Source organism: Aotus nancymaae, unplaced genomic scaffold, assembly GCF_030222135.1.
Source record: "Aotus nancymaae isolate 86718 unplaced genomic scaffold, 86718_ANA_hifiasm-v0.15.2.pri h1tg000032l_0, whole genome shotgun sequence".
NCBI classification, from domain to species: domain Eukaryota; kingdom Metazoa; phylum Chordata; class Mammalia; order Primates; family Aotidae; genus Aotus; species Aotus nancymaae.
The window spans coordinates 16,764,945-16,787,022 of record NW_026988445.1 but is presented as its reverse complement, the minus strand read 5'-3'; the positions used below and the strand labels follow the sequence as shown (position 1 = coordinate 16,787,022).

The 22,078-nt window shown below is 37.0% G+C and overlaps 1 protein-coding gene across 12 annotated transcripts in view; it reads left to right on the top strand.

The window, feature by feature from the left end:
• TTC13 (tetratricopeptide repeat domain 13) overlaps positions 1-22,078 on the top strand; it is a 74,253-nt gene that overhangs the window by 20,978 nt on the left and 31,197 nt on the right. For 4 of the 12 annotated variants that reach the window (XM_064383583.1, XM_021677363.2, XM_021677367.2 and 1 more), the window contains exons 3-8: positions 343-418; positions 3,937-4,007; positions 12,424-12,489; positions 13,975-14,067; positions 17,073-17,189; positions 18,215-18,325. In XM_064383583.1, coding sequence (XP_064239653.1) covers positions 343-418; positions 3,937-4,007; positions 12,424-12,489; positions 13,975-14,067; positions 17,073-17,189; positions 18,215-18,325 — 534 coding nt within the window. Of the gene's footprint in view, positions 1-342; positions 419-3,936; positions 4,008-12,423; positions 12,490-13,974; positions 14,068-17,072; positions 17,190-18,214; positions 18,326-22,078 lie in introns of those variants that run through there. The other 8 variants (XM_064383589.1, XM_064383588.1, XM_064383590.1 and 5 more) reach the window with 4 other exon arrangements.

Below are 22,078 nucleotides of genomic sequence, written 5' to 3'. Positions count from 1 at the left end.
ACATTCAATAAAGAGGAAGGACTTATGTTCTAGTCACACCCAGCTATATACCATCAGTAACACCCTTACCTATTGTTAAATCTGCCACATCTTGAAGCTTTACGAGGTTCCCATATGTGGAAGGTCCCAGCTGCATAGCAAAACTAGAAAGGGCTGATAAGAGTTTCTCTCTCATCATCAAGATTCTACTGAAAGACAAAGTATAAAACATTCCCACAATAGTGCGATTTTCTTGTTTCCATTTAAATCAAACGTAGCCTTAATTTTTTAAAATACAGCTTTTAATACAAGTTTTTCTTTATTTGTGATAAGCTAAAATATATATGTTTTTCCCCCCCTCAGAGCCAGGCCAAGTCTATTGCAGAACAAAAGAGATTCCCGTTTGCCACTGATAATGACAGCACAAATGAAGAGTTAGGTAAGACTTGAATCTGGGAATATTTCTGAAATATTTGCCTCAATTTTTTGGTTAGATGCGTTAACAGGAAGGAGGATGGTGAGGTATAAAGAACACAGAGACTGGCTCTGTCAATTTGAGCTGTTTGATCTTGCATAGAACATTCAGCCTTGTGAAGTTACATTTATTATATGTCCAAAAAAAAAAAGGTTTGGATGGAATAATCTGTTCCAGCTCTCCATTTCTACTGAAATTAATAATTATGGTAATGAGCTCTTATGAGCTGTTCCTATTCAGTAATAGGTTATTTGTGTGCTGTCATCAGATGAGCGATGAAGTGAGCAATGAACAAGTGAAAGCAGAATAGAATCTCAAACTACCAACTTTTCTATGTAGTGAAATAGCTATGTTTAAGCTATTTTACTCATAATGCTAGTCAGTTATTTTTGGGTCTAAGAATATGAGTGTAGAAAAATTGAATTCATTCATATCTGCATGAGTCACATAGTTTGGTATGTTCATTGCATGTTTTAAAACAGGCTGGTTTTGTCAGTGTCAGATGTGCACTGGGTATGTTTCCCTCACTGTCTAGTGAGCTTACATGTGAAGAAGTGGAGATAAATTGAATACAGGGCTGAGCAGTGCAACTGGACAAACTATTGAAGCACGTTCTTGCATGCGGCCCAGTCGCCCAAAGTACCTGCAGGAATTCTTTTCTAATTTATGCATAATTATTTTATCCTTACCATGGCCATGCATGTTTGATATTAAGACTAAGTGCTCTTTATATTGGCTTCTTTCCTGTTAGTGTGGAGTCTTGCTCTGTGGCCCAGGCTGGAGTGCAGTGGTGCAATTATAGCTCACTGCAGTCTTGAACTGGGCTGGAATATCTTCTTACCTTGGACTCCTGAGTAGGTGGATTATAGGTACATGCCACTATGCCTGGCTAATTTTAAAAAATTTTTTATAGAGACCAGGACTTACCATATTGCCCAGCTGGTATCAAACTCTTGGGCTCCAGGGATCCTCCCACCTTGGCCTCCCAGAGTGCTGACTATTTTGGAAATGTGAATCACTTTATGGTGATGTTCTTTGAGGAGGCTTTGAGGACTGCCCTTCAAGGCATCAGATCTGGTCTTTTCTGAAGTCCTTGGATTCTACTTAGAGTAGTATTTATTTATTAAAATAATGAATTCAGGGCCTGATATGTGCTAGGTCTGTTCCATTCTCCAAGAATAATTCTAGTAGACCCTGGGGTAGTGTAGGCCCTGAGCTGGCCTGTGATCTTTTGTACCCAGTGTTTTTTCTTGAAAAAATGACATCTGTGAACATACACATTGCTCGGAGATGTGGGATTGCTGGTGAGTAGAGATTTCTGAGAAAATCTAGTTATAGCAGCTTTTCCTTTATGTCTTAAGACTCCTATAACAAAATTTAGATCCTAATTGTTATTTGTATTTGTACAAGGTTTGTATTATGATTATTCTTTTATTAATAAATATTTCTGTGTTTTGTTCACAAAATGTTGAGTTTTAGGTGGAGATATTTGAAAACTGCATTTGATTTTGAGTGGAATTCAATCGCTTAGATGTGGACAGCCATCTAAATATGTTCTAAACTACAAAATTTATTCCTGAAAATTGTATTTGTTTTTATGGCTGGCTCGTTGATTGATTTGTTCATTTAATAGATATTTACTCATTATAGGATGATAGATAGGAAATAAAAATTTAGATTTGAAAGGAATCTTTAAGAAAATCTTCTACAGGCTTAATAAGCAAGACCCAGACAGTTATGAGAAGTGAATGAGGTACCCACGATCACATGGCTAGTGAGTGGCAGAGCCAGAATCCAAGCCCAGATCTTGGTTTTCTGATCTATCATCATCTTCTTGTATTCAAAAAAGTACAAGTTTATATTTTTATCCATGTTCATCTGACCATTAAGGAATTTCAACCACTTGGCCATCCTTCCAGTGCACAGTGGTTTGGGAACAGCCTTGATTTGTTTCAGCGTACCGCGCTGGCTGAGAGGTTAGGCTCCGGAGCCAAGCAGCTTGCTGCTTTCCTCTTGCTCACTGCTTATGGTCCTTGGACAGCTTGTTTAACCACTTTATGGGTTAATAATTGTACCTTCCTCATTGCAGTGGAGGAGCAAATGAGTTAATACTGGTAAAGGATATTACTATGCCTGGAACATATTAAGAATGCAATGCCTGTAGCTACTATGATTCTTGCTACTGTTTTAACTACTATTATTACTGCCCGTCCTTCCACCCCCAAAACTAAAGGCATCCTCTAGTTACCTGGAGGTTGGCTATCTGAATGGTATCCATTGTTGGCATTCTGAACATGAATTTGGGCTTAACTGATCTTTTCAAAAAAAGTAGGGCAAAAGGGCTCTCTTTTTATTTTGAAGAATGCCCCCAGAAGTGCTTGTATTATTATGGTGCTCAATTTGAACTTCATTTTTACTCTATTGATTTATGAATATATTTTAAACTCTTTCTACATTTCATTTCTGTTTCTGTTTTGTTTAATGTTTTTACTACTTTTAACTGTCAGGAAATAGAAGCTTTAATGACAGTGAACGTTTTCGTTGCCCATCTTCTTGAACACCTATTAGGTCCTAAAAGGTAAAATTTTACAGGAAAGCTTTTTTTGCAAAGAAATGTCATCAAAATAGTTATGTTGATTGAGGAATAAAATGTTTTTCAGGGATTTTTTTTGGGGGGCGCTAAGGGTTAAGCAGTCAGGGCAAATATTATAGATGGTAATGTAATCTAGAAGATTCAAATATTGTTTTTTGGATGGGTGGCAGAATTTAGTCAGAATATTGCTGTGTTTTCAGAGATTGTCCTGGCTCTGTTTTCTAAATACCACTTTCCTAAACAATGTGATAAAAAATGATTCTTTAGTATATATTTTGAGTAGCTTATTGACTATATTTTGAAGTAGTCAAATATAAGAAGAAGTAGGAAAAAGACGGTCATTGCTTTATAATGGTGTGCATTATCCACAGTTAAGCATTATGTTACCAAATTTGAGTCCCTGCTTTTGTTCTTATTAGATAATTGGCAATAAATTCAGCACTCTCAGGAATTGATATTTGTGATGCTATTTGGGTATTTCTCATAACATTCACAGTAAAAATCACATTGCCATGTTAGATGGACATTATTTAGGTTTATTATTAGCTTTTTTGATAGCTAAGAGATAATAAATTTTCATAGATAATGCCAAAGGTTATTTGGGATTTGAAAATGAATGATGGGCTTAGAAAAAGATAAGTATCTCTTGTAAGCAGATATTTCATAGATGACTTTAACAATTTAAATTTAGATGGAATTGGAAGGCTGATAGCAAGTGCAGAGTGATGAAAGTAGAAGAATTCAATGGCACTTTATTAACTTCTAGGTTTTCTTTAACTGCTTTCAGTGCTTGGAGCTGCCTTTGGAGATTTACCGAAGAATTTAGTTATTGATTCTAGTTTGAGCTACTTTATTTTTTCCTTTAATATTTTTGTATTTTGTTTCATAGCTATTGCTTATGTCTTGATTGGCAGTGGTCTCTATGATGAAGCAATACGGCATTTTTCAACAATGCTTCAGGTAATTTTTCTTCTTATTTATATAATTTCAAGTTTATAGTCATGACAAAAATATGGACTGATGCATAGCTGAAGTGCTGTAATGAAACATGTTTTTAAAGTATACAAGAAAACAAAAGAAATTGATATGGACTGAGCACTTTCTTGGTGCCAGGCCTTGTGACATACTTTCATTTAATCTTTTAAATGAAAGATTTTAAATAAAACCTCATTTTAAATGAGAAAAAGGGAATCTAATCAGCTCAAGCAATTTACTCATAGTCTCCCGACCATCAAGTTGCAGAGATGGGATTCAAATGCAAGCTTTAAAAAAACATTAGCTTCAGTTCACTTTCCTCTCTACCACAATATCTCCTATGAGATACAGACACTGGAAATTCTTGAAATTCCAACTTATTTTCACACAGGAGTCGATCTTCATGATTAACTTAATTTCTACTCATAGGTGTGTTTCTCACCTTAAGTATGAGACTCCTCAATGAAGTATTGGGTCTTTATTGATTGGTGGCTGCGCTAAAGTCTGGTTAAGATAAAGCATGCAAGCACTGCATGTGTAAGAGTTGCTGCCCAGCAACATTGGCCTTATATCTTGTATCATTATTTAACTGTATGCACTGTCGGTGCCTAACCATTTATTGATTGTTGATGTGTCTTTCCAGTAAAGTACAGTGAAGAAGATATGGATTTTAGAGCTAGAGATGCCTTAATTCTAATCCACTCTGCTTCTTGCTACAAAGTTGTTTAACCTCCTGAGTTATGGAGATAATAGTAACTACCTCCAAAAAAATTCTTTTTTGGTTTAAATGAAATATCCTATTAAAGTAATTACTACCCAGTGCCTGGCACATAGTAAGTGCTTAGTAAATTTTGGCTAGTCAGGGTACCATTCTTGTGTATATTCATCTGTGTTAATCATAGCAAGTGCCAACAAATACCTTACAATCTAGCAGGCAGACTTAATTTAAATGATTAATTTCGAAATTTTAGTTTGCTTTTGTTTTCTCTTTAAAAATAAGGTTAATTACATTGATAATATCTTGATTCTCAAACAATTGATGAGACATTTTTAGTTATTACTTTGAGGTCTTTGGATCCAAGCAGCAATATATTTGGGTGGTCATGTGGAATACTATTCTTCAGTGGAATTTAAAGTACAAAGGGTAGACTATAAATAGTTTTAAAAATCACCTTTCTGTTAAGGGTTGGGAATGTTATAAAAGGTAAGCAAACACTTTTACACAGTTAACACTTGACCCTGGTTTGAAAGGGAGGTTTTGATACATTTATAGGAGCAAATATCAGTTAATTTAAGGCAACCAGGGTGGAGCATAGAATCCAGCAGAAATAGGAGGAGTTTGCAGATGTATTATCATTTCATTCAACTTTTTGAAATTGATATTACCATTGTGGTTGAAGACAGTATAACACTGTTAAAATATTTTCAGTAATAAAAAATTTTCCAATTCTGCCACTTTAACATTGTTTAAATTTTTTATTCATACCTTTTCAAAGTATGCATTTGTTTTATAATCTGAATATGTGTACTGTTTTGTATTACTTTTTCACTTAATTCTATACTGTAAATGTTTTTCAGTATTTTTCTACAGTCTTATGATTTTAATGGCTCTATGATATGCCTTTGTTTTGTCTGTTTATAATTGTAGATATTTCTCTTGCAATTGTGTTCAGAAAGTAGATTAGCATTTTTCTCTTTGTGCAAAGAAGATAATAATGTATTGAAATGTGATATTGCATTTTCATCGATCTGTGATACAGTGAGTTACTTTCAGCTGGGAAATCTCTCTTTGAGAATGTGTGGATCATAAGGTTAGACTATTTTGCTGGCAGTTCAGACTATTGATGGGGCAGGGATGAAGGCAGTGGAAAGTTCAAATGCAGACGAACGAACTGGGTGGTCATTTATAACATATTTTTCTATAGCAGCAAGAATGCCCTTGACTTTCCTGCTGGTGCTTTCCTCAGTGATTTCTCTCTCTTTACCCTTTATCTTGATGCTTTCCCACTTTTTCCACATCATGACACATGTGGAAATAATATTTGCATGGCACGTGGGTAAGCAAGAATAGCTTTGGAGCCATCCAGATAAAGCTGTGTGAAAATCTGTTTCATTTTCCTTGTATTATATGACTGATAAGAAATAGAAAATCCAAAGATTCTACACTTCAGCCAGAGAGCAAGAACCTGTGTCTGAAAAAAAAGAAAGAAAATATGAAGATTCGATGTTAAATGCTAAAATTACTTTCAGAAATTTTAATAAGAAACTTGGTCCTACTTTTCTGGACAGAACTTTTCTGTATTAGAGTTTATGTTTGAAATTGATGCACACAGTCTCTGTTTGAGTTTTCTGTTGATTTTATCAAACTCTTGATAGCCAGTGTCATCAAGACACTGTAAAAGTAGTGGGAACAAATGTCCAAAGAATAGTTGTTGCTTCTTCTCCAATTGATTAAAACTCCTCTTTTTCCTCATGAATCATAATTTGCATAAATCATTCTCTTTAAATTATATATTACATGTATGATTATTCTCTAAATCATTGCTCTTTTCTTTTTTGTTTTGTTTTTTCTTCTGTTGGCAAGTGTAGTGATAATATTTCTTGCAGTAATGAAATACATTTTTATCTCAATAATACTTTTTCATATCCAGTATTTCAGAATAGTGATGAAGCTTTTCTTCAAGCATACACAGATATTGCTGTACTGCTTTTCATTCTTCAGCTTATACCCGAACTAAATATCACTTGAGAACCATTTTTCTTTGTATATGGTAATATATTTTTACCTGTTCCTTGCAGGACCTTCCAGATATGCGAAATTGCAGTGTTTTTAAACCAGTAAATGTCCTTTAACAAATCTTCAAAGTGGTAGCTATTTATGCACAGACTTTTTAGTTTTCTTGAGTTCATTAACTCTTGGCAAATTTTTTTTTTTTAAGGACAGCTCATGAGCTCCAGTATGAAGCAACAGAGCATGGAATCTGATTCCGTTCATAGAAGCAGACAACAAATGGGAACTCGGGGGCTTGGATTATATTAGAATCACTATTTTGATAAGATCATTTAATATGAATTTCAGATCTACATATAACGGATACTTTAACTCCAGAATGACTTTTTGATTTAAAACTCTTATACCTTTCCTGTTGTCTTGGTTTCACCATCAGATTATATACCTGGGAAATAGTTCCATAATCCTTGGTGTTTCAAAGTGTTTATTGGAATGTTTATTCCCAGTGGTTTGATTTTCCTTTATGGAAGTATCAAGGTTTCTAACTGAGCACAATGACAGGGTTTAATAGGTGTCAGTCTACATTAGAAACTCTTGATTTTTAAAGCTTATGAGTTAGTGTTGTCTCTATGCCAGTGCCCTGAAGTCACTTCCACGTGTGTCAGTGCATCCATTATAGTGTTCTTGGGTTGAAAAGTAGAACTTTTCCTGATTTCTGTGCTTTTTTGGTCCCCATGCAGGGCTAGGTATAACATAAATGCTTCAGCAATTTTATGAGGCAATTTGGCCTTTGCTGTTCATTATGTGACCTTGAGCTCATCTGATTTTGATCTGATTCCAGTGGAGCTAAACTTGTAAAAGAACATTGTTTTGTATTTTACACTAGCACACAAAATTGAAAACATTCCTCTGCATAGAATTTTTAATAACATCCTTTATGCAAATACGTATGTCTGTCACTCAGGTAAAATCTAATCCTCATTACATTGCTTATGTACTGACTGTTTTAACTTGTTTGTTTTTAGATCCAGTGAGTTTCCAGTTTTAATAAAAAAACCAGCCTTGTAGTGGTAAATACAGTAAATACTGTAAAATTTAAAATCACTGTATAACTAATAAAATGAGGATGATGTATTAGACTTTTTTTTTTTTAGAATTGAGACATCTAAGTAGACACAACACCATCTAGGCAACTGTCTTATTGTACCTTGATTTTTCAGTTGCATAGAGTAAAATTGGAAGATTGAAGTAGTCATTTTCATTTCACTCTTTTTAAGAGTATAGAAACTTCTTAAAGAAACTTTAAAAAAAATTTCTGAAAACTTTATAAAGTATAAATACTATAAAAATATTTTGAAAAATTGCTCTTCAGAGCCCAATTTGTTTTTAGGAATAAACATTGATTTTTATTTGGGGAAAAAACCCAATAATTTATTATAGCATTCCATAAAGAAAAGTTTTTGGCTTTTTAGCTAATGATAGATAAAATAATAATTAAATAAAGTTGCATCAACTTTTAAAAGTAATAAAATCTGTTATTTAAATTTAGGAATGCTTAATACTAGACTGTAGATATAACAGCCACAATAATTACATGTCCTTCTTGACTGTTAGGAAAACATTCTAAAAAGAAAGAAAAATTGGATAGAGAAAACCTAAATACTTTACAGATGAGCATAGTAACCAAGTCAGTGCTGTAGTAATGATGAGACCATGAGGTGACTTGGAGGGAGGCCTGTGTGAGGGGCTCTGCATGGGGCACACATCCAGTCCTACAGTCCAGATCATGATGGCTACCTTTAGGAAGTTGTCAGTGTTCAGATATTTCAGCTGTTGCAAACTTTTGAATGGCTGGGTTGTTTTTTAAACTTAAAATTTTTATTACTACCAAAATGTTCCAGCCACAAGAGCTGGAGGCCCACCATACGTCACTCTCCACGGCACATCTGTCATAGAGCTTTGCCTTCCTGTTACCCTGGATCGGGCTCTTGTTTCCCATGGACTGTACCCATGACTACTATTAGCCATGTTGTCCTGCTTGCTTCCCCTTTGGGAAGAACAGGCTTAGCAGGGCTGACTTTGAACTGATAAATGAATCTCTTGTCTTCTGTGTTGGTTTTTGCTTGCTATTCCTAGTCCATGGCAGGAATAGCATGACTTTATATGGTATTCCTATCATGTGGAACCTGATACAGCTAACAGTAGGCCCTGAGTAAATAATTGTGGAATGAACAGCCGACATCCATACAATATACAGTGGGAATAAAGGAGAACAAACATATTTAAAATTGCTGGTAAACCCAGCACTTTGGAAGGTTGAAGCGGGAAGATCACTAGAGCCCAGGAGTTTGAGACCAGCCTGGGCAACAAAGTGAGACTCCCATCTCTACAAAAACAAAATTTAAATTGGCCTGGTGTGATGGTGCACTCCTATAGCCCAGCTACCTGAAAGGCTGAGGTGGAAGCATCGCTTGAACCAAGTAGTTTAAGGCTGTAGTGAGCTAGGCTTGCACCACTGCACTCCAGCCTGGGTGACAGAATGAGACCCTGTCTTTACAAAAAGAAAAAAAAAAGAGGAAGGAGATCAGACTGAACAATAAGGCAGGAAAATGACTAATGTTTTCTGCAAAACCATTTAGATGTTACCCTTTTATTTTTTTGTATTGTGGGTTGCTACCCTTTAGTGGGTCCTGGAATTAATTGGCAAGTCAAGATTAGCACTATTTTTTTAAAAAGTGAAATATAACCCCAAAACCTAAAACGCAATAAAATATATATACATAAAAGTGAAATATATTAGACTAGAAAATATCAGATTCTACTGTGTATAGTAAGTCCTAGGTATAACCTAGTGAAACTGTTTTGATACATGTGTGTATATGTTGTGCACATGTGTATGTATGTACTGGATTGTAATGTAAAAAGTATTTCAGTGGTTTGGAGTTAAAAAAGTTTGAATGTCACTGTATTAGGTGTTGGGGAGTCACTGAATAATTTCAGTTAGGGAAGTGATGTGATGAGACTTTAGTGTTAGAAAGATAACTCTTGGTGTGTGTCTGTGGAGAATAGATAGGAACAGGTAAGGTGATCACAGTATCCTAGGTGAGAGAGGAAGGCTTAGAACAGGGCAGTGGCTGATGGAGTGGGCGGGAGGACCCCGATCTGTTCAGAAGGTGAGAGGGCCAGGATTTGGTGAGGGGTGTGTGAGCTGGAGAGCAGGAGGATGTCAGAGCACCAGCTCCAGCCACAGGTGTGCAGGGATGCCATTCATATTAGTAGAATAACTGTTTACTGACACCTTTTTCTGATTCACCTCTTGGTCATCTGGAGTAAACTTTTTTCTCAGTTAGGAGAAAAGTGGCTTGGATAATACATTTTGAACTGTAACAAATCTGAGCATAGGTTTGGTTCTTCCTGGAGACATACATTATCCTAAAGCAAGGTTGTCTAACCCATGGGCTGCATGCAGCCCAAGATTGCTTTGGATATGGCCCAACACAGATTTGTAAACTTTCTTAAAATATTATGAGATTTATTATTTTTTTTAGCTCGTTAGCTATCGTTAGTATTAAGGTATTTTATATGTGGCCCAAGACAATTCTTCTTACAGTGTGGTCCAGGGAAGCCAAAAGATTGGACGCTCCTGCTCTAGAGGATGAGCTCGCTGGGCTCACCGCCTTCCACCCCAGCCTGGCCAGGGTTCTGTTCGACTGTTGACTGTTCTGTCTTCTGGCTTTTTATGCCATGGATAAACATGAAGCCAGTCTTACTTTTAATTCCTCAGGAGGTTCCCTTTTCTCCTGCTCCCCTTTTCCCCCTTATACCTGTATTCTTTTTTCATCCAAACCACTTGCTCTGCCTTCCTTTAAGCAGGGAAGAATACTTAAATGTTTAAAGTGCTTGTCTCTGGGGGGCAGGATTATAGGGCACCCTTTACTTTCTGCTTGTTGCTTTTCTTCATTTTCTAAATTTTTGCAGTGAAACATGTATTATTTAAACATTTTTTTCTGATGATAAATGAACATGTCTGTTTTAAACAATTGACAGGAATATAACAGTATATTAAGTATAATGGGAATATATCTAGTAATCTCACTCCCCAGAGGAAATTCCTGGTAGCATTTTGGAGAGTTTCTTTCTGTGCACATAGTGGTTCACATGATCACATATGATTTATGAAATGTAACTGCCATTCTTCTGTAGATCTATAATGTGTGCTTTTTCCCCTCTCAGCAAATAGCATGAGTACCTCTATGCCAGTTATATATAAGTTATAAATCATAAATCCAGAAATTTGTAGGGGCCAGGGAGGTAACGTGAGCAAAGAGAGTAGGTGCAGTGTGGTAGTGATGGGTAGGCCCTGTGGTGAACTGATGAGCATGTACCTCTCATCTAAAGAGACAGCTAGTGCTTAGCTCTGGTCACTTATTTATTGCTGTGTGAGAATGCCAACATGTGGGCCTGTATTTGTTGGATCTTTTGATGTTCTAAGAGAAGCTAGAAACCTCAAAATGTTTAGTTGAATTTTTGCAATTTTTCATATACCATGTAGTGCAATCTGCTGTCTGGGTTGTGGCCAGTGATGTGCCAGCTTACCACTGGGTATAGATGCATCTCATTCCATTTGAGTAGCCTTTAAGAAAATTTAAATACATGTTATCTTCTTTATTTTTTGCCATTTACTCATCATTGAAGTGGATGTGTTCATTTTCTACAATAGTGGCAGATACCCTAGCTCAGAATTGAAACTGAACAATGTCTGGCAGATACCCTAGCTCAGAATTGTAACTTTATCAAGTTTTTGCAGAGATTTTTTCTGGAGAATCTAGTGCCGTTTTGTTAAATACCTTAGCAATGCAAGACTTCCACCCAGGACCTTATAGCCAGAGGCAGCTGTTTATTCTTTTTTAACCATATAGCGAACCATTCAAAGAAGTAAAAATTGTGGAGGCTAAATGTAGATGAGAGTCATTTCATTCACTTACCAGCTAACCTGTGTGTAAGGACTCAATGACCAGGGTCAACAGATGTTTTGTCGTTGCTCCCGATAGGTGTTTCCTCCACCCCACTTGGATTGCAGAATAACAGGAGAGAGCATGAGAGCAGGTTGCACAAAGGGTCTGGTTTTTTATTTCGACCCATTAGTATGTAAGGTATATGCAATCTCCAACAGATTTCAGTGCAGACTCATTTCTAGTTCATTTTGCACTGAGTGGTTCTTTCCTTTTCAGGTTATTTCATGGATATATGAGAGGAAACACACACATTAGAGGCATTACCCAATCCTTTGCTCACATCTCTTTACCCCTCTGTGAGCCTCTTTCTTCTCCTCTGTAAGACATGATTGCTGATGCTGCCAGAGTTGTTGAGAGGATTGCATTTTAAATAAGATGACTCTGTGAAAGAAACTAGCATGTTGCTCAGTAATGTTGGTTCCCTTCTCCTCTCTTTATTATTTTTTCAACATGAAACTTTTATCACATTTCATTCAAATGAGCTTTAAGAACATAGACGTTTCAGGTTGGAGACTGCGTATTGACTTATGAGTGGTTGTAGCATAAAGAAGTAGAGCTGTCACTTGTGGCATTAACGTGCTTTAAGCAGAAACTGATTTTTTTTTGTTTTGTTTTGTTTATGGTTTTTGACGTGTTTCTATTTTGGTCTGACTAGGAGGAGCCTGATCTGGTTAGTGCAATTTATGGCCGAGGGATAGCCTATGGAAAGAAGGGACTACATGTGAGTATGTAATAGTTATGATTGCCATAGCGCCTACATGACCTGATACAGACCAGGGTTTTGCTAGCACTGCTACTGTTCATTGACCCTTGATGGGACATGGAGTGGTATCTATGGTTCCAGTTCACAGATGAGAAAATGGCAGCTAGTAAGTGGTGGACTGGGGATTTCCACCCAGATCTGGGGTCAACTTTGATGAACTGGACGTAGACTAAGAAAAGCATGAGACCCTGATTGTATTCCTAAGAGACATTCAATGGTCAAAGTGTAGACTGGGTATCAATAGTGCAGTAGGACTTAGAATTTGAGTTCCTTTCACAATTATTAAAGGTTGATGAAAGAACAAAAGGTTTCTTTAGGCGTGTAACATTTATTTTTATTTGTTATATTTTATACTTTTTGCAGATAGATGTAATATCTTTGTAGCTATGATCAAATTATTCCCCTTATTTCTCTGAGAAAGGCTGGAGGAAGACTATAATAATCATGTTTTACACAAAAAAAGGTACCACGATATAAAAATGAAGACTCCTGAAATTATGTAGTAAATCACAAAATGGTGTAAGTTCAGCTTTCCTAGTCTAGGAGATTATATGCAAACTTTTTCTGTTGTCTTACTGTATACTAAAAATATTTGTGTGAAATTGTGCTTTGAGAAAGAAATATCACTTTTGCAACTTTTACATTAAAAATATTTAAAATGTTTAACCTTTTTATTTTATTACAATTTATAAAATATTAAATTAACATTGTACTAACCTTGTGCTGGCCTATTGGAGATCTTTGTCTGTTTATATACTTCTGAGGCATAGAGGACTGAGAATGAATTCAGAATTGGGAATGATGGAAGTGGTTAGGAAGGAAATGACATTGCACTCAGAGCATCAGCGAATGACCAGGTTGAAGCTGGGCTAGTAAAGTTCAGAGCTGCCTCTTCCTAATTCTCAGCTTTTAAAATTATAGGTTTTGATATTAAATTTGCTTGTATATTTAATAAAAAGTTACATATGCATTTTTAATGTAAAAGTAACATGCAAATGTTAAAGAGAACTTATCTAAACTTCTTAAGGTATAGATTTATAGGCTTATGTTTTTATTAGACACTGACTTGATCCATTTCTGTTCCCCCATTGCCACCAGTCAGCATCATTTCACGTGCTGGTATCCATGTACGCATCCATTGAGTTTCATTGGTTCCATGTTTAAGCAGATTAAGTGTTGATAATATCCTGCCATCTGTGGAACTTGTGATAGGTAGCCAGGTTTAACGTGTTATTGTTGAGTAAGTAGGTAGACTTGAGCGAGTTAAATAATTGTAATATCATGACTGATTTGACATGGCACATCTCTTTCATAGAAGTGAAGTTCACATTTATTTCTAAACAATTGGTTATATCATTACTAAATTATTAGTTTTCTCAGAAAATCTTTTCAGCCTGGTTTTGAGTAACAGTATGTCTCATACTAAGCTAATGCCTTTTCAAGGACATTAAGAATGCTGAGCTTGCTCTGTTCGAACTGAGCCGAGTAATTACCTTGGAACCAGATCGTCCAGAGGTATTTGAGCAGCGAGCAGAAGTGAGTGTGGTTTTCTTTTTCCCTCTGTCGTTATTGGGTTAGTCAAATCTCAATTTTTTTTCCTATTATTTTATTACTTGTAAATTTTAATACTCCCTTAAAACTCTTATGTTTTTCTATGTAGGTACTTAATGCCTTTAAGCATGGTTGAAATTACTAGAAAACTATAGACTGAGTGATATTCCTGAACTAACATAGAAGAGTAATATTTAGTATGAAAATATGTGGTTATGATGTGTAGTACTTCTATAGATATTCATTGAAAAATATAACACATAATATTTACTGTCTATGTGACATACTTTAGCAAGACTGAGTGTTTGGTGAAACTGGAATTCACAGCCCTTGGAAGCGTTCATTCTGCTGATGTGTATGTGTGCAAGTACTTAAATATAGTTCCTATGAGATAGACCTAGCTGCATAGACACATAGATCAAATATGTGTATAAGCACCTAAATGTAATTCCTGTGAGATAGACCTAGCTGCATAGATACATAGGTCAAATATGTGTGCAAGCAACTTAAATGTAATTCCTATGAGATAGACCTAGCTGCATAGATACATAGATCAAGTGAGGATGATTGCAGCCATACCTTGAAGGAACTTGAAGTAGAGACAGAGAGAGAACCTAGTGAAGATGCTGTGTAATACTGGCTCAAGTAGACAGAGGAGGCACTTCTTTAGGAAGAGAAGAGGAATGTCAGGAGTGTTTGCTGAGGCCATAGGAGGAAGTGAGTCTAGGGCTGATCCAATCCCATGGTGTGGTGGGGACAAGATGGAGGAGAGTGTACAGCGCAGGGATGAGATTCTGTACAAAGGCATTCTGTTTAATGTTTTTAAGTGAAATGTGTTTATTTTACTTTCTTAAAATAATAAGCGATCTAGGCTTCATACATGTTAATGTATTTAGTCTGAATAAAACAACTTTTAATTATCTGCTATGATCTCATAGTTGAACTATGAGAACTTTTTATTTTCTCTTTTGAGAGAGAAAACTAATTAAGGAAGTGCTAAGGGTGTAGGAATTTAAAAACTATACTTACGATATTTTTGTTCTCAAGATTATCGTGTCTTACAGTTCAGTCTCTTAAAGTGAATTTTATGTTTTGTTGGGGATTTGGCTTTTTGAATAAAATCTTTCTCAGTGAATGATTTAATTTCTTACCTCTTATCTATTTTGAATTGTAACCCCCTAAGGGTTGACTGTAGTTTATCCCTGCATGAGACTTGCTGGTATTTAGCTGGTGTTTAGTGGCTAATTTGGTGACAGATTTGGTAATCAGCTGCTTCTGGGAGAGGGGACTGATGCTTTTTCCCCTCTATTACTCTGGTTTATGTTAAAATCTGGTAAATCATGAATTAAATTAAGTATACTTTGGTAAGAATTATATAAAAGGACTTTAAAATTTACATATCTAATAAAAAGCTAATTGTTTATCCAAAATGGCATTGGTAGTTAGAAAAATAATTTTTAATTGTCTTAAAAATGTCTAATAATATTCTCGTTTTCTGGCATTATTGGGCAATAATGTTACCACTTACTGAATTTTCCAGCTAAATTATAACATACCATTTATATATGTCAGAAGTCATTTTATGAGAAATCTTTCACTTTCATGCTTTCTGAAATACTCTATATTTGATGAACATGTTAACTTTTTAAAGTTACTAATTATTATGCATATTGATTGTTGTGCTGGGGTATGATGATTCAATTATATACCTAGGGGTTGATAACCCAAGGAGGGATGATTTTCCTTCTAAAATACAACCCCAGCCCACTGTGCTTTTTGAATTCTCAGACATATATTCAGTTTCTTTCCTCTTTCTGAGCTGTCATGCTTACTATTAGTGATAGGCCTGCCTGAATCCTCTCTCTTGCTGGTTTTATACTTCTGTAGAGTAGGAAATCAGTAAAATTTGGTAGAAATAACCTGTATAATAGGGACAGAATAGGTTGGGCATGATGGCTTATGCCTGTAATCCCAAAATTTTGGGAGGCTAACACAGGAAGATTGCTTGAGGCCAGGAGTTCAACATCAGCCTGGACAATGTAGTGAGACCCCCTACCTCTGCAGAAAAATTTAAAAAATAAATTAGCAGGGTATGATGGCATAACCCTGTAGCCCAAACTATTCAAGAGGCTGAAGTAGGAGGATTACATGATCCCAGGAGTTCGAGGTTACAGTGAGCTATGATTGTGCCACAACATTCCAGCTTGGGTGACGGAGTCAGGCCCTGTCTCTAAAACAACAACAAAATAATCCCTAATTTAAGGACGTTTATTCAGGATAAAGTGCTTGGGCTTGATTGCATGAATACTGATACCCATTTTGGATTTTCATATGTCTTTTTGGTTTACGTTTGCATTCTGAACTGTCTTCTGTATTTTCACGTTGCCTGAATACAACTGATTGCTAGCTCAAAAGAGCTTTTCCAAATAGGCTTGCAGATATTTTTCCTCCTTCTCTGTAGATCATGACTCATGAGTTAAAAGTTGTTACACAAAAAGATTCCAGAGCATCTGGAATCTTAGAAGTTGTGATTCAGCTCTTCTTACATAGAGAACAGAGCTAAAGACCATGGAGGACTTTAATCTGTGTCCAATAATTTGTCTATTTTAATGGTTCAAAGTTATCTTTCGGGTTAATTTTGACGTCTTTGTGTATATATGCCAAATTTTGATTTAACAGATGAAGTCAAGAAAAAAAAATCATATTACAAGAAAAGCAACATGTGGTATAACCCAGAATGTGAAATAGTGACAAGGCAGTTGCTGCAGTCATATAGTTCATCAGCCTCCTGCTTGACTGGACAAAGATTAGTGGCACCTCAGCTAGTTGACTTTGAACCCCATTGCATAGTATATGGGGTCAAGGATTGCAGCCTGCTGAGAGTAATTTTGTGAGTGGAGTATGGTGAAGTGGAATTGAAGAGTCAAAAACATTGGGATTTTAGGGTTGATCACTGGTGTTTTTCCTGATTACATGTTTGGGATTTCTAGATTCTGTCCCCTCTGGGACGAATTAATGAAGCAGTGAATGACCTCACTAAAGCTATTCAACTGCAGCCCTCAGCACGGCTGTACAGACATCGGGGAACCCTGTACTTCATATCAGAGGTGACTTATTTTTGTCTTGAAGTATTTCTTTTTATGATGATGAAGATTTCATTTTTCCCTGGACCCCAGAAAGCAACTCTTTGATAGATTTGGGCTTTGGCCGTTTAGTAATATGTCTGTGTCCTAAGAGTTATAAAAGCATTTTCTCTAGCTGAAATTAAACATTAAGTGGAGAATATTAAGTACTAAAAACACATTTTCTTGTTTGAGCTGTCAGCAATAACTAATTCTGGACTGGCATTTAAAAAAAGAAAGAGAAAGAGAAATTTAGCTTGTGGATTGTATGTCTCTCTTTCTTACAAATGCCATCATAGGCAAGCAGGTGTGCATGTTGTCAATGTGATTATTAAACTTAGAGGTACAATTTGAATTTCTTTGGGTTTAACAACCCAAGAACCATACCCTGAACTAGCATGGCTTTCCAGACTGTCGCTTCTCTATGTAAGTGACCCAAGCCTCACAAGATTGTCTTTTATCATCAGAGTGGCTTTAGTATATGGGGTCAAGGATTGCAGCCTTCTGCGAGTAATTTTGTGAGTAGAGTATGGTTTATTTAAATTACGATAAGCCACACAGTTATTTCTATGGCTTATCGTACTTTAAATAACAATTTTCTGTGCCAAAGAAAATATATTAGAAGAGTCTCAGCATAACACATTTTAATGTTAATCTGGGGCTTAATTATTTTGGAAATATCTAGTATGATAAAATGCTAGTCCCAGAAGTTTCTCTAACAGATTATTTCTTCAACAGTATTTGAGATAAATTTTTTTGTAGTTGAGATAGAGTGCTTAAATTAAACCTTTGTGAGTTTTTCCTCACAATTGCTTTACTTATAAAACTCCAACTATTTGAATAAGTAGTATAAGCATTTAACTAATATATATTGTCATGAAATGTTTCCTTTAAAGCCAATAAGGGCAGAGAATGAATTGAGATTTTTTTCTCTACCAGTCAAAAATTAGGAAATGTTCACATATCTAATGAATACTATTTTATTTTTTCCTCCACTCTCCTTCTTGTAGGACTATGCAACAGCCCATGAAGACTTTCAGCAGTCCTTAGAACTGAACAAAAACCAGCCTATAGCTATGCTATACAAAGGTTTAACTTTCTTTCACAGAGGACTTCTGAAGGTGAAAGTGTTGTACATATGATGACTCTGCTTCTCTTTTGTGGGTGGGAGGAATTTCGTTTGACTGATGGCTGGTCTGATGTAGAAGGTAGTCTGAATCAGCACGTTTATTATTTATTGAACTCCTACTATTTGCTGGGTTCCTGGAGGGAGATACAGAAAGGGAAAGGATCAAAGGTTAATAAGTGGGAGAAATGATACTTTACCTTTATAGAGGATACAGTTTGCAAACCTTTTTCCACATATAATTTATCATATGGTAAACATACTCAGGAACCTAATATAAACAAAGTGCTTTGAAAATGTAGATAAGAAAGATTCGTTGGGACTGCAGAATTAGAGAAAGTTCCAAAGAACAGGTGAACTTTGTCCTGGACCTGGAAGGCTGAGTAGGATTAGGTGTTGGAAGTGGGGGAAAAGCCCTTCAGGCAGAGAGGAAAGCCTAGGTGATAACACGGGCAGGTGAACATATGGTCAGTTCACAGAGTGGGAAGTAGTTGGGTGTGGTTGAAGGGAGATGAAGCTGGAAGGCTGGTGGAGAGCAGGTCCTTATCCTGGAGTACTGGGCTAAGCATTTTGACTTAAATTTGCAGGTCAGAAGAGCTATACATTCTAGATTGACAAAATGCAGAGATTCTAGCATTGAGACCAAATCTGTAATTTAGGATGAAGATTCTGATAGCATAGTGGCTAAGGAGATGAGGGACAGAAAGACTGACCAGGTGATATTGGTTGGGTCTGGGTCAGTGGCCATGAAACTTGACCCAGCTCTTGAGAGACCACAGGAACAGGTTGGGAGACCCTTCTGAGATTGACTGTATTAGTATCGCTTGATGACTACCTGACTGTTGGGCAGAGAAGGTAGAGGGAAACAGGAAAGCTATCTGAACTGACTGAAAGTATGGGCAGAAATGTGGCCTCCAGCCTGGCCCTTCCTCCTGCCTGGGCACTTGATTCCATGTTCTGAGTCTGTGTGGGGAACCCACTGTGAGAAGGCTTGTGCCAGGAGCCGGGGGCCTGGAACCTGATGGGCAACCGCCTCTCTCACCTGGGCCTGCTCTGTGTCTCCCAAGGCCAGGCACACAGTAGGTGCTCTCACAAAGGACACATCCAAGCTATCTGATGGAAAACAGATGGGCCTGAGAATGAAATCCAGTCAGCCTGCACAGCCAAAAAACAGTTCGTTCTGATAGGAGCCCCAGAAGGTGGTACTTAACAAGAACTTTGAAGGCTGTGAAGAAATTGAGGAGTGTGTGGCAGGGATTTGTATTCTGACAGAAAGAACAGACATTTTATTACTGAAAGTGGTTTGCGGATCTGACATACATATATTTGGGTTGTGGGGAGAGTGTTTACCTGTGAAAAGGCCGCACATTGCAAACCCTCAGTGTTAAGGGCAGCGCCTGTCACATAGTAGGTGCTCAATACGTATTAGTGGAAAAATGAATTTCAAGGACAGAGCATTGACGTTGGTGTTTAAGGGCCTTGGTTTGAGCTCTTGCCCCAAGCTCCATGAACAATCAGTTTCTCCTTCCATGTCTATGAAGTGGAAGCAATTCTACTTTCTGCCTCTTGGAGTGATCATGAGGATTCAATAAAATACTTTATGTGAAAAGTACTTTGTAAACTGTAAACAGGAATCCAGTATTAATTATTATAGATTATTTTATCTGTGAAAATTTAAAGTTTTAGAGTTTTCTAAAAGAAAAGTTCCCCGTCCCACTAAAAACCAAACCAAAAGGAATTTTGCAGATTCTATTTCATAAACCTCACATTCCTTTTGGAAGTATGTGGAGGATACCCCTAATAAAGAACTCTCTCTCCCCTCAGGATTTAGACTGGCAGCCGTAGGCTTTGAGAGCAATTTCTTAAAACATGCTTTGAGCAGCTGACAGATGGACTTCTCCAGTTTATTTTGTATCTGCCCTCTGTTCTTCTCGTCATCTCTGACAGTCACCTTAAATTTTAAAAAATTCCAAACCTCAGTACTCTACTCAAATTATATCTCTAGGATATCTCATGGAGGAGGAAAAGATTAGAAATACAAAAAATGCCAACCTATTTGTATTAAGAGGTTGAAAATATTTCTAAAAGTAAACAAATGCAAACAAATGATTTTGCTTTTAACATTGTTACTGTAAAGCCAGGTTTAGGAACATGGAAGGGCTCTTTGGGGTATTTGAAAATGAAAATTTTTCAGAAAAGAGAAAGTAGGTATTGCACAAGAACAGCAGTTCAGTTTGATTTCCTTTAGATCTGCATGATAAGAACCTAGAAACTGTACTTTCATTTTGAGCATTAGAAGCCCCTCAGCAAACTAGTCTTACCAAGTTATTTGGCCCTCCGTCCTTTTCACCATACTCATAAGCATAGCATCAGCAAGTATAATAGATGGGAACTCTTTCTTGGCGTTTTTACAGATCCTCTGTCTGAGGAGGTTAAAGTGGTTACTTACTGTCTCATTCATCCAGCGGTGTCCCCATGAGGTATAGAAGAAGTGGAGGGTATCCCTGTTATACAGATTGGAAAACTGAGTTGGTAGTGAAATGGCTGAATTAATAAATGAACTTTGTCCAGATTTTCCTATTTCTCTTGTTAACCATAAAGACAAGTATTAAATGGACCAATGAGTTTGAGCTATCTTTGTATCCTGAAGGTGGTCTCTCTTGGCCAACAGCAATTTAGAAATTAATTAAGTGGGTGATTGCTTATTTACTTTATGATGTAATAAGTTAGAAGTGTATTAGGCAATGTTACATTACAAATTTCACAACTATCCAATTCAGGGGTTACAGCAGGCATTTTGTATCTTCCTAGGGAAACAACAACAAAACGTTTTCTGTTGAATGCCATCGTTTTATCTATGTTGTAAGGGATATTTCACAAACCATGTGTCCTGAGCACCTGTTTTTACCAACCTTCACTTTGAGAGTTATCTGAGAGTGTTCTCTTAGTTATAAGGAACAGCCCTAGGGTGGTGGTTGTCTGTCCACTAGTAAGAAAGATGGGGACTGAAAGTGGTGGGATGGCATTTGCCAAGCAAATTAATTCAGAGCCAGTTCATATGCTTAGAGATTGATTCATTCAAACGTAGTTTCTTTGTTCCCAACGCCTTAAAATCTTGATTCTACTATGTCCCCTCTTTGGCAGAATGAGGTAGAAAGCTGTGCAGTGATTAGACAGGAACCCCGAAACCAAAGACTCTTAAAAGCTGAAGAGAAATCAGACTTTGAAGAACTGTGGCGTCCAAGCATGCTGTAAGTGGAGTGGGCAGCCCCCTGGGCATCTCCACCTAGCTGTCCACAAGCACTCCAGCCTTAACACGCCCGATGGGCTCGTTATCCCCTCCCGCCCCACCCCACCCCCACCTGCAGCTGCCCTTTCTCCTGTACTTCCTTACTTGGTTAATGCTCTTACCACCCACCCAGGCTGTTCAGCTTAAAGGCTTCCTACCCTTTCTTTTCCCTCATCTCCCTCCCATACCCAGGCAGCCACCAAACTCTGTTGTAGTTTGCATTTCAAAATGTCTCCTGAGGGGCCCTTCTTGTCTCTCCTCAGAGATGCTTTCTCAGTTTGAGCTTTCATTATCTCTTGCTCCAACTACTGCAGCAGCTCCCTAATTGGGCTCCCTGTCTCCATTCTCTTCCCTCCCTAGTCTGTCTTTGTTGCTGCTAGTAGTAATCATCTCTGAAAAGTACATTTCCTGAGGTCATGCACCTATGTGAAGTCCCTTAGTCCTCACTGCCTGCACAGC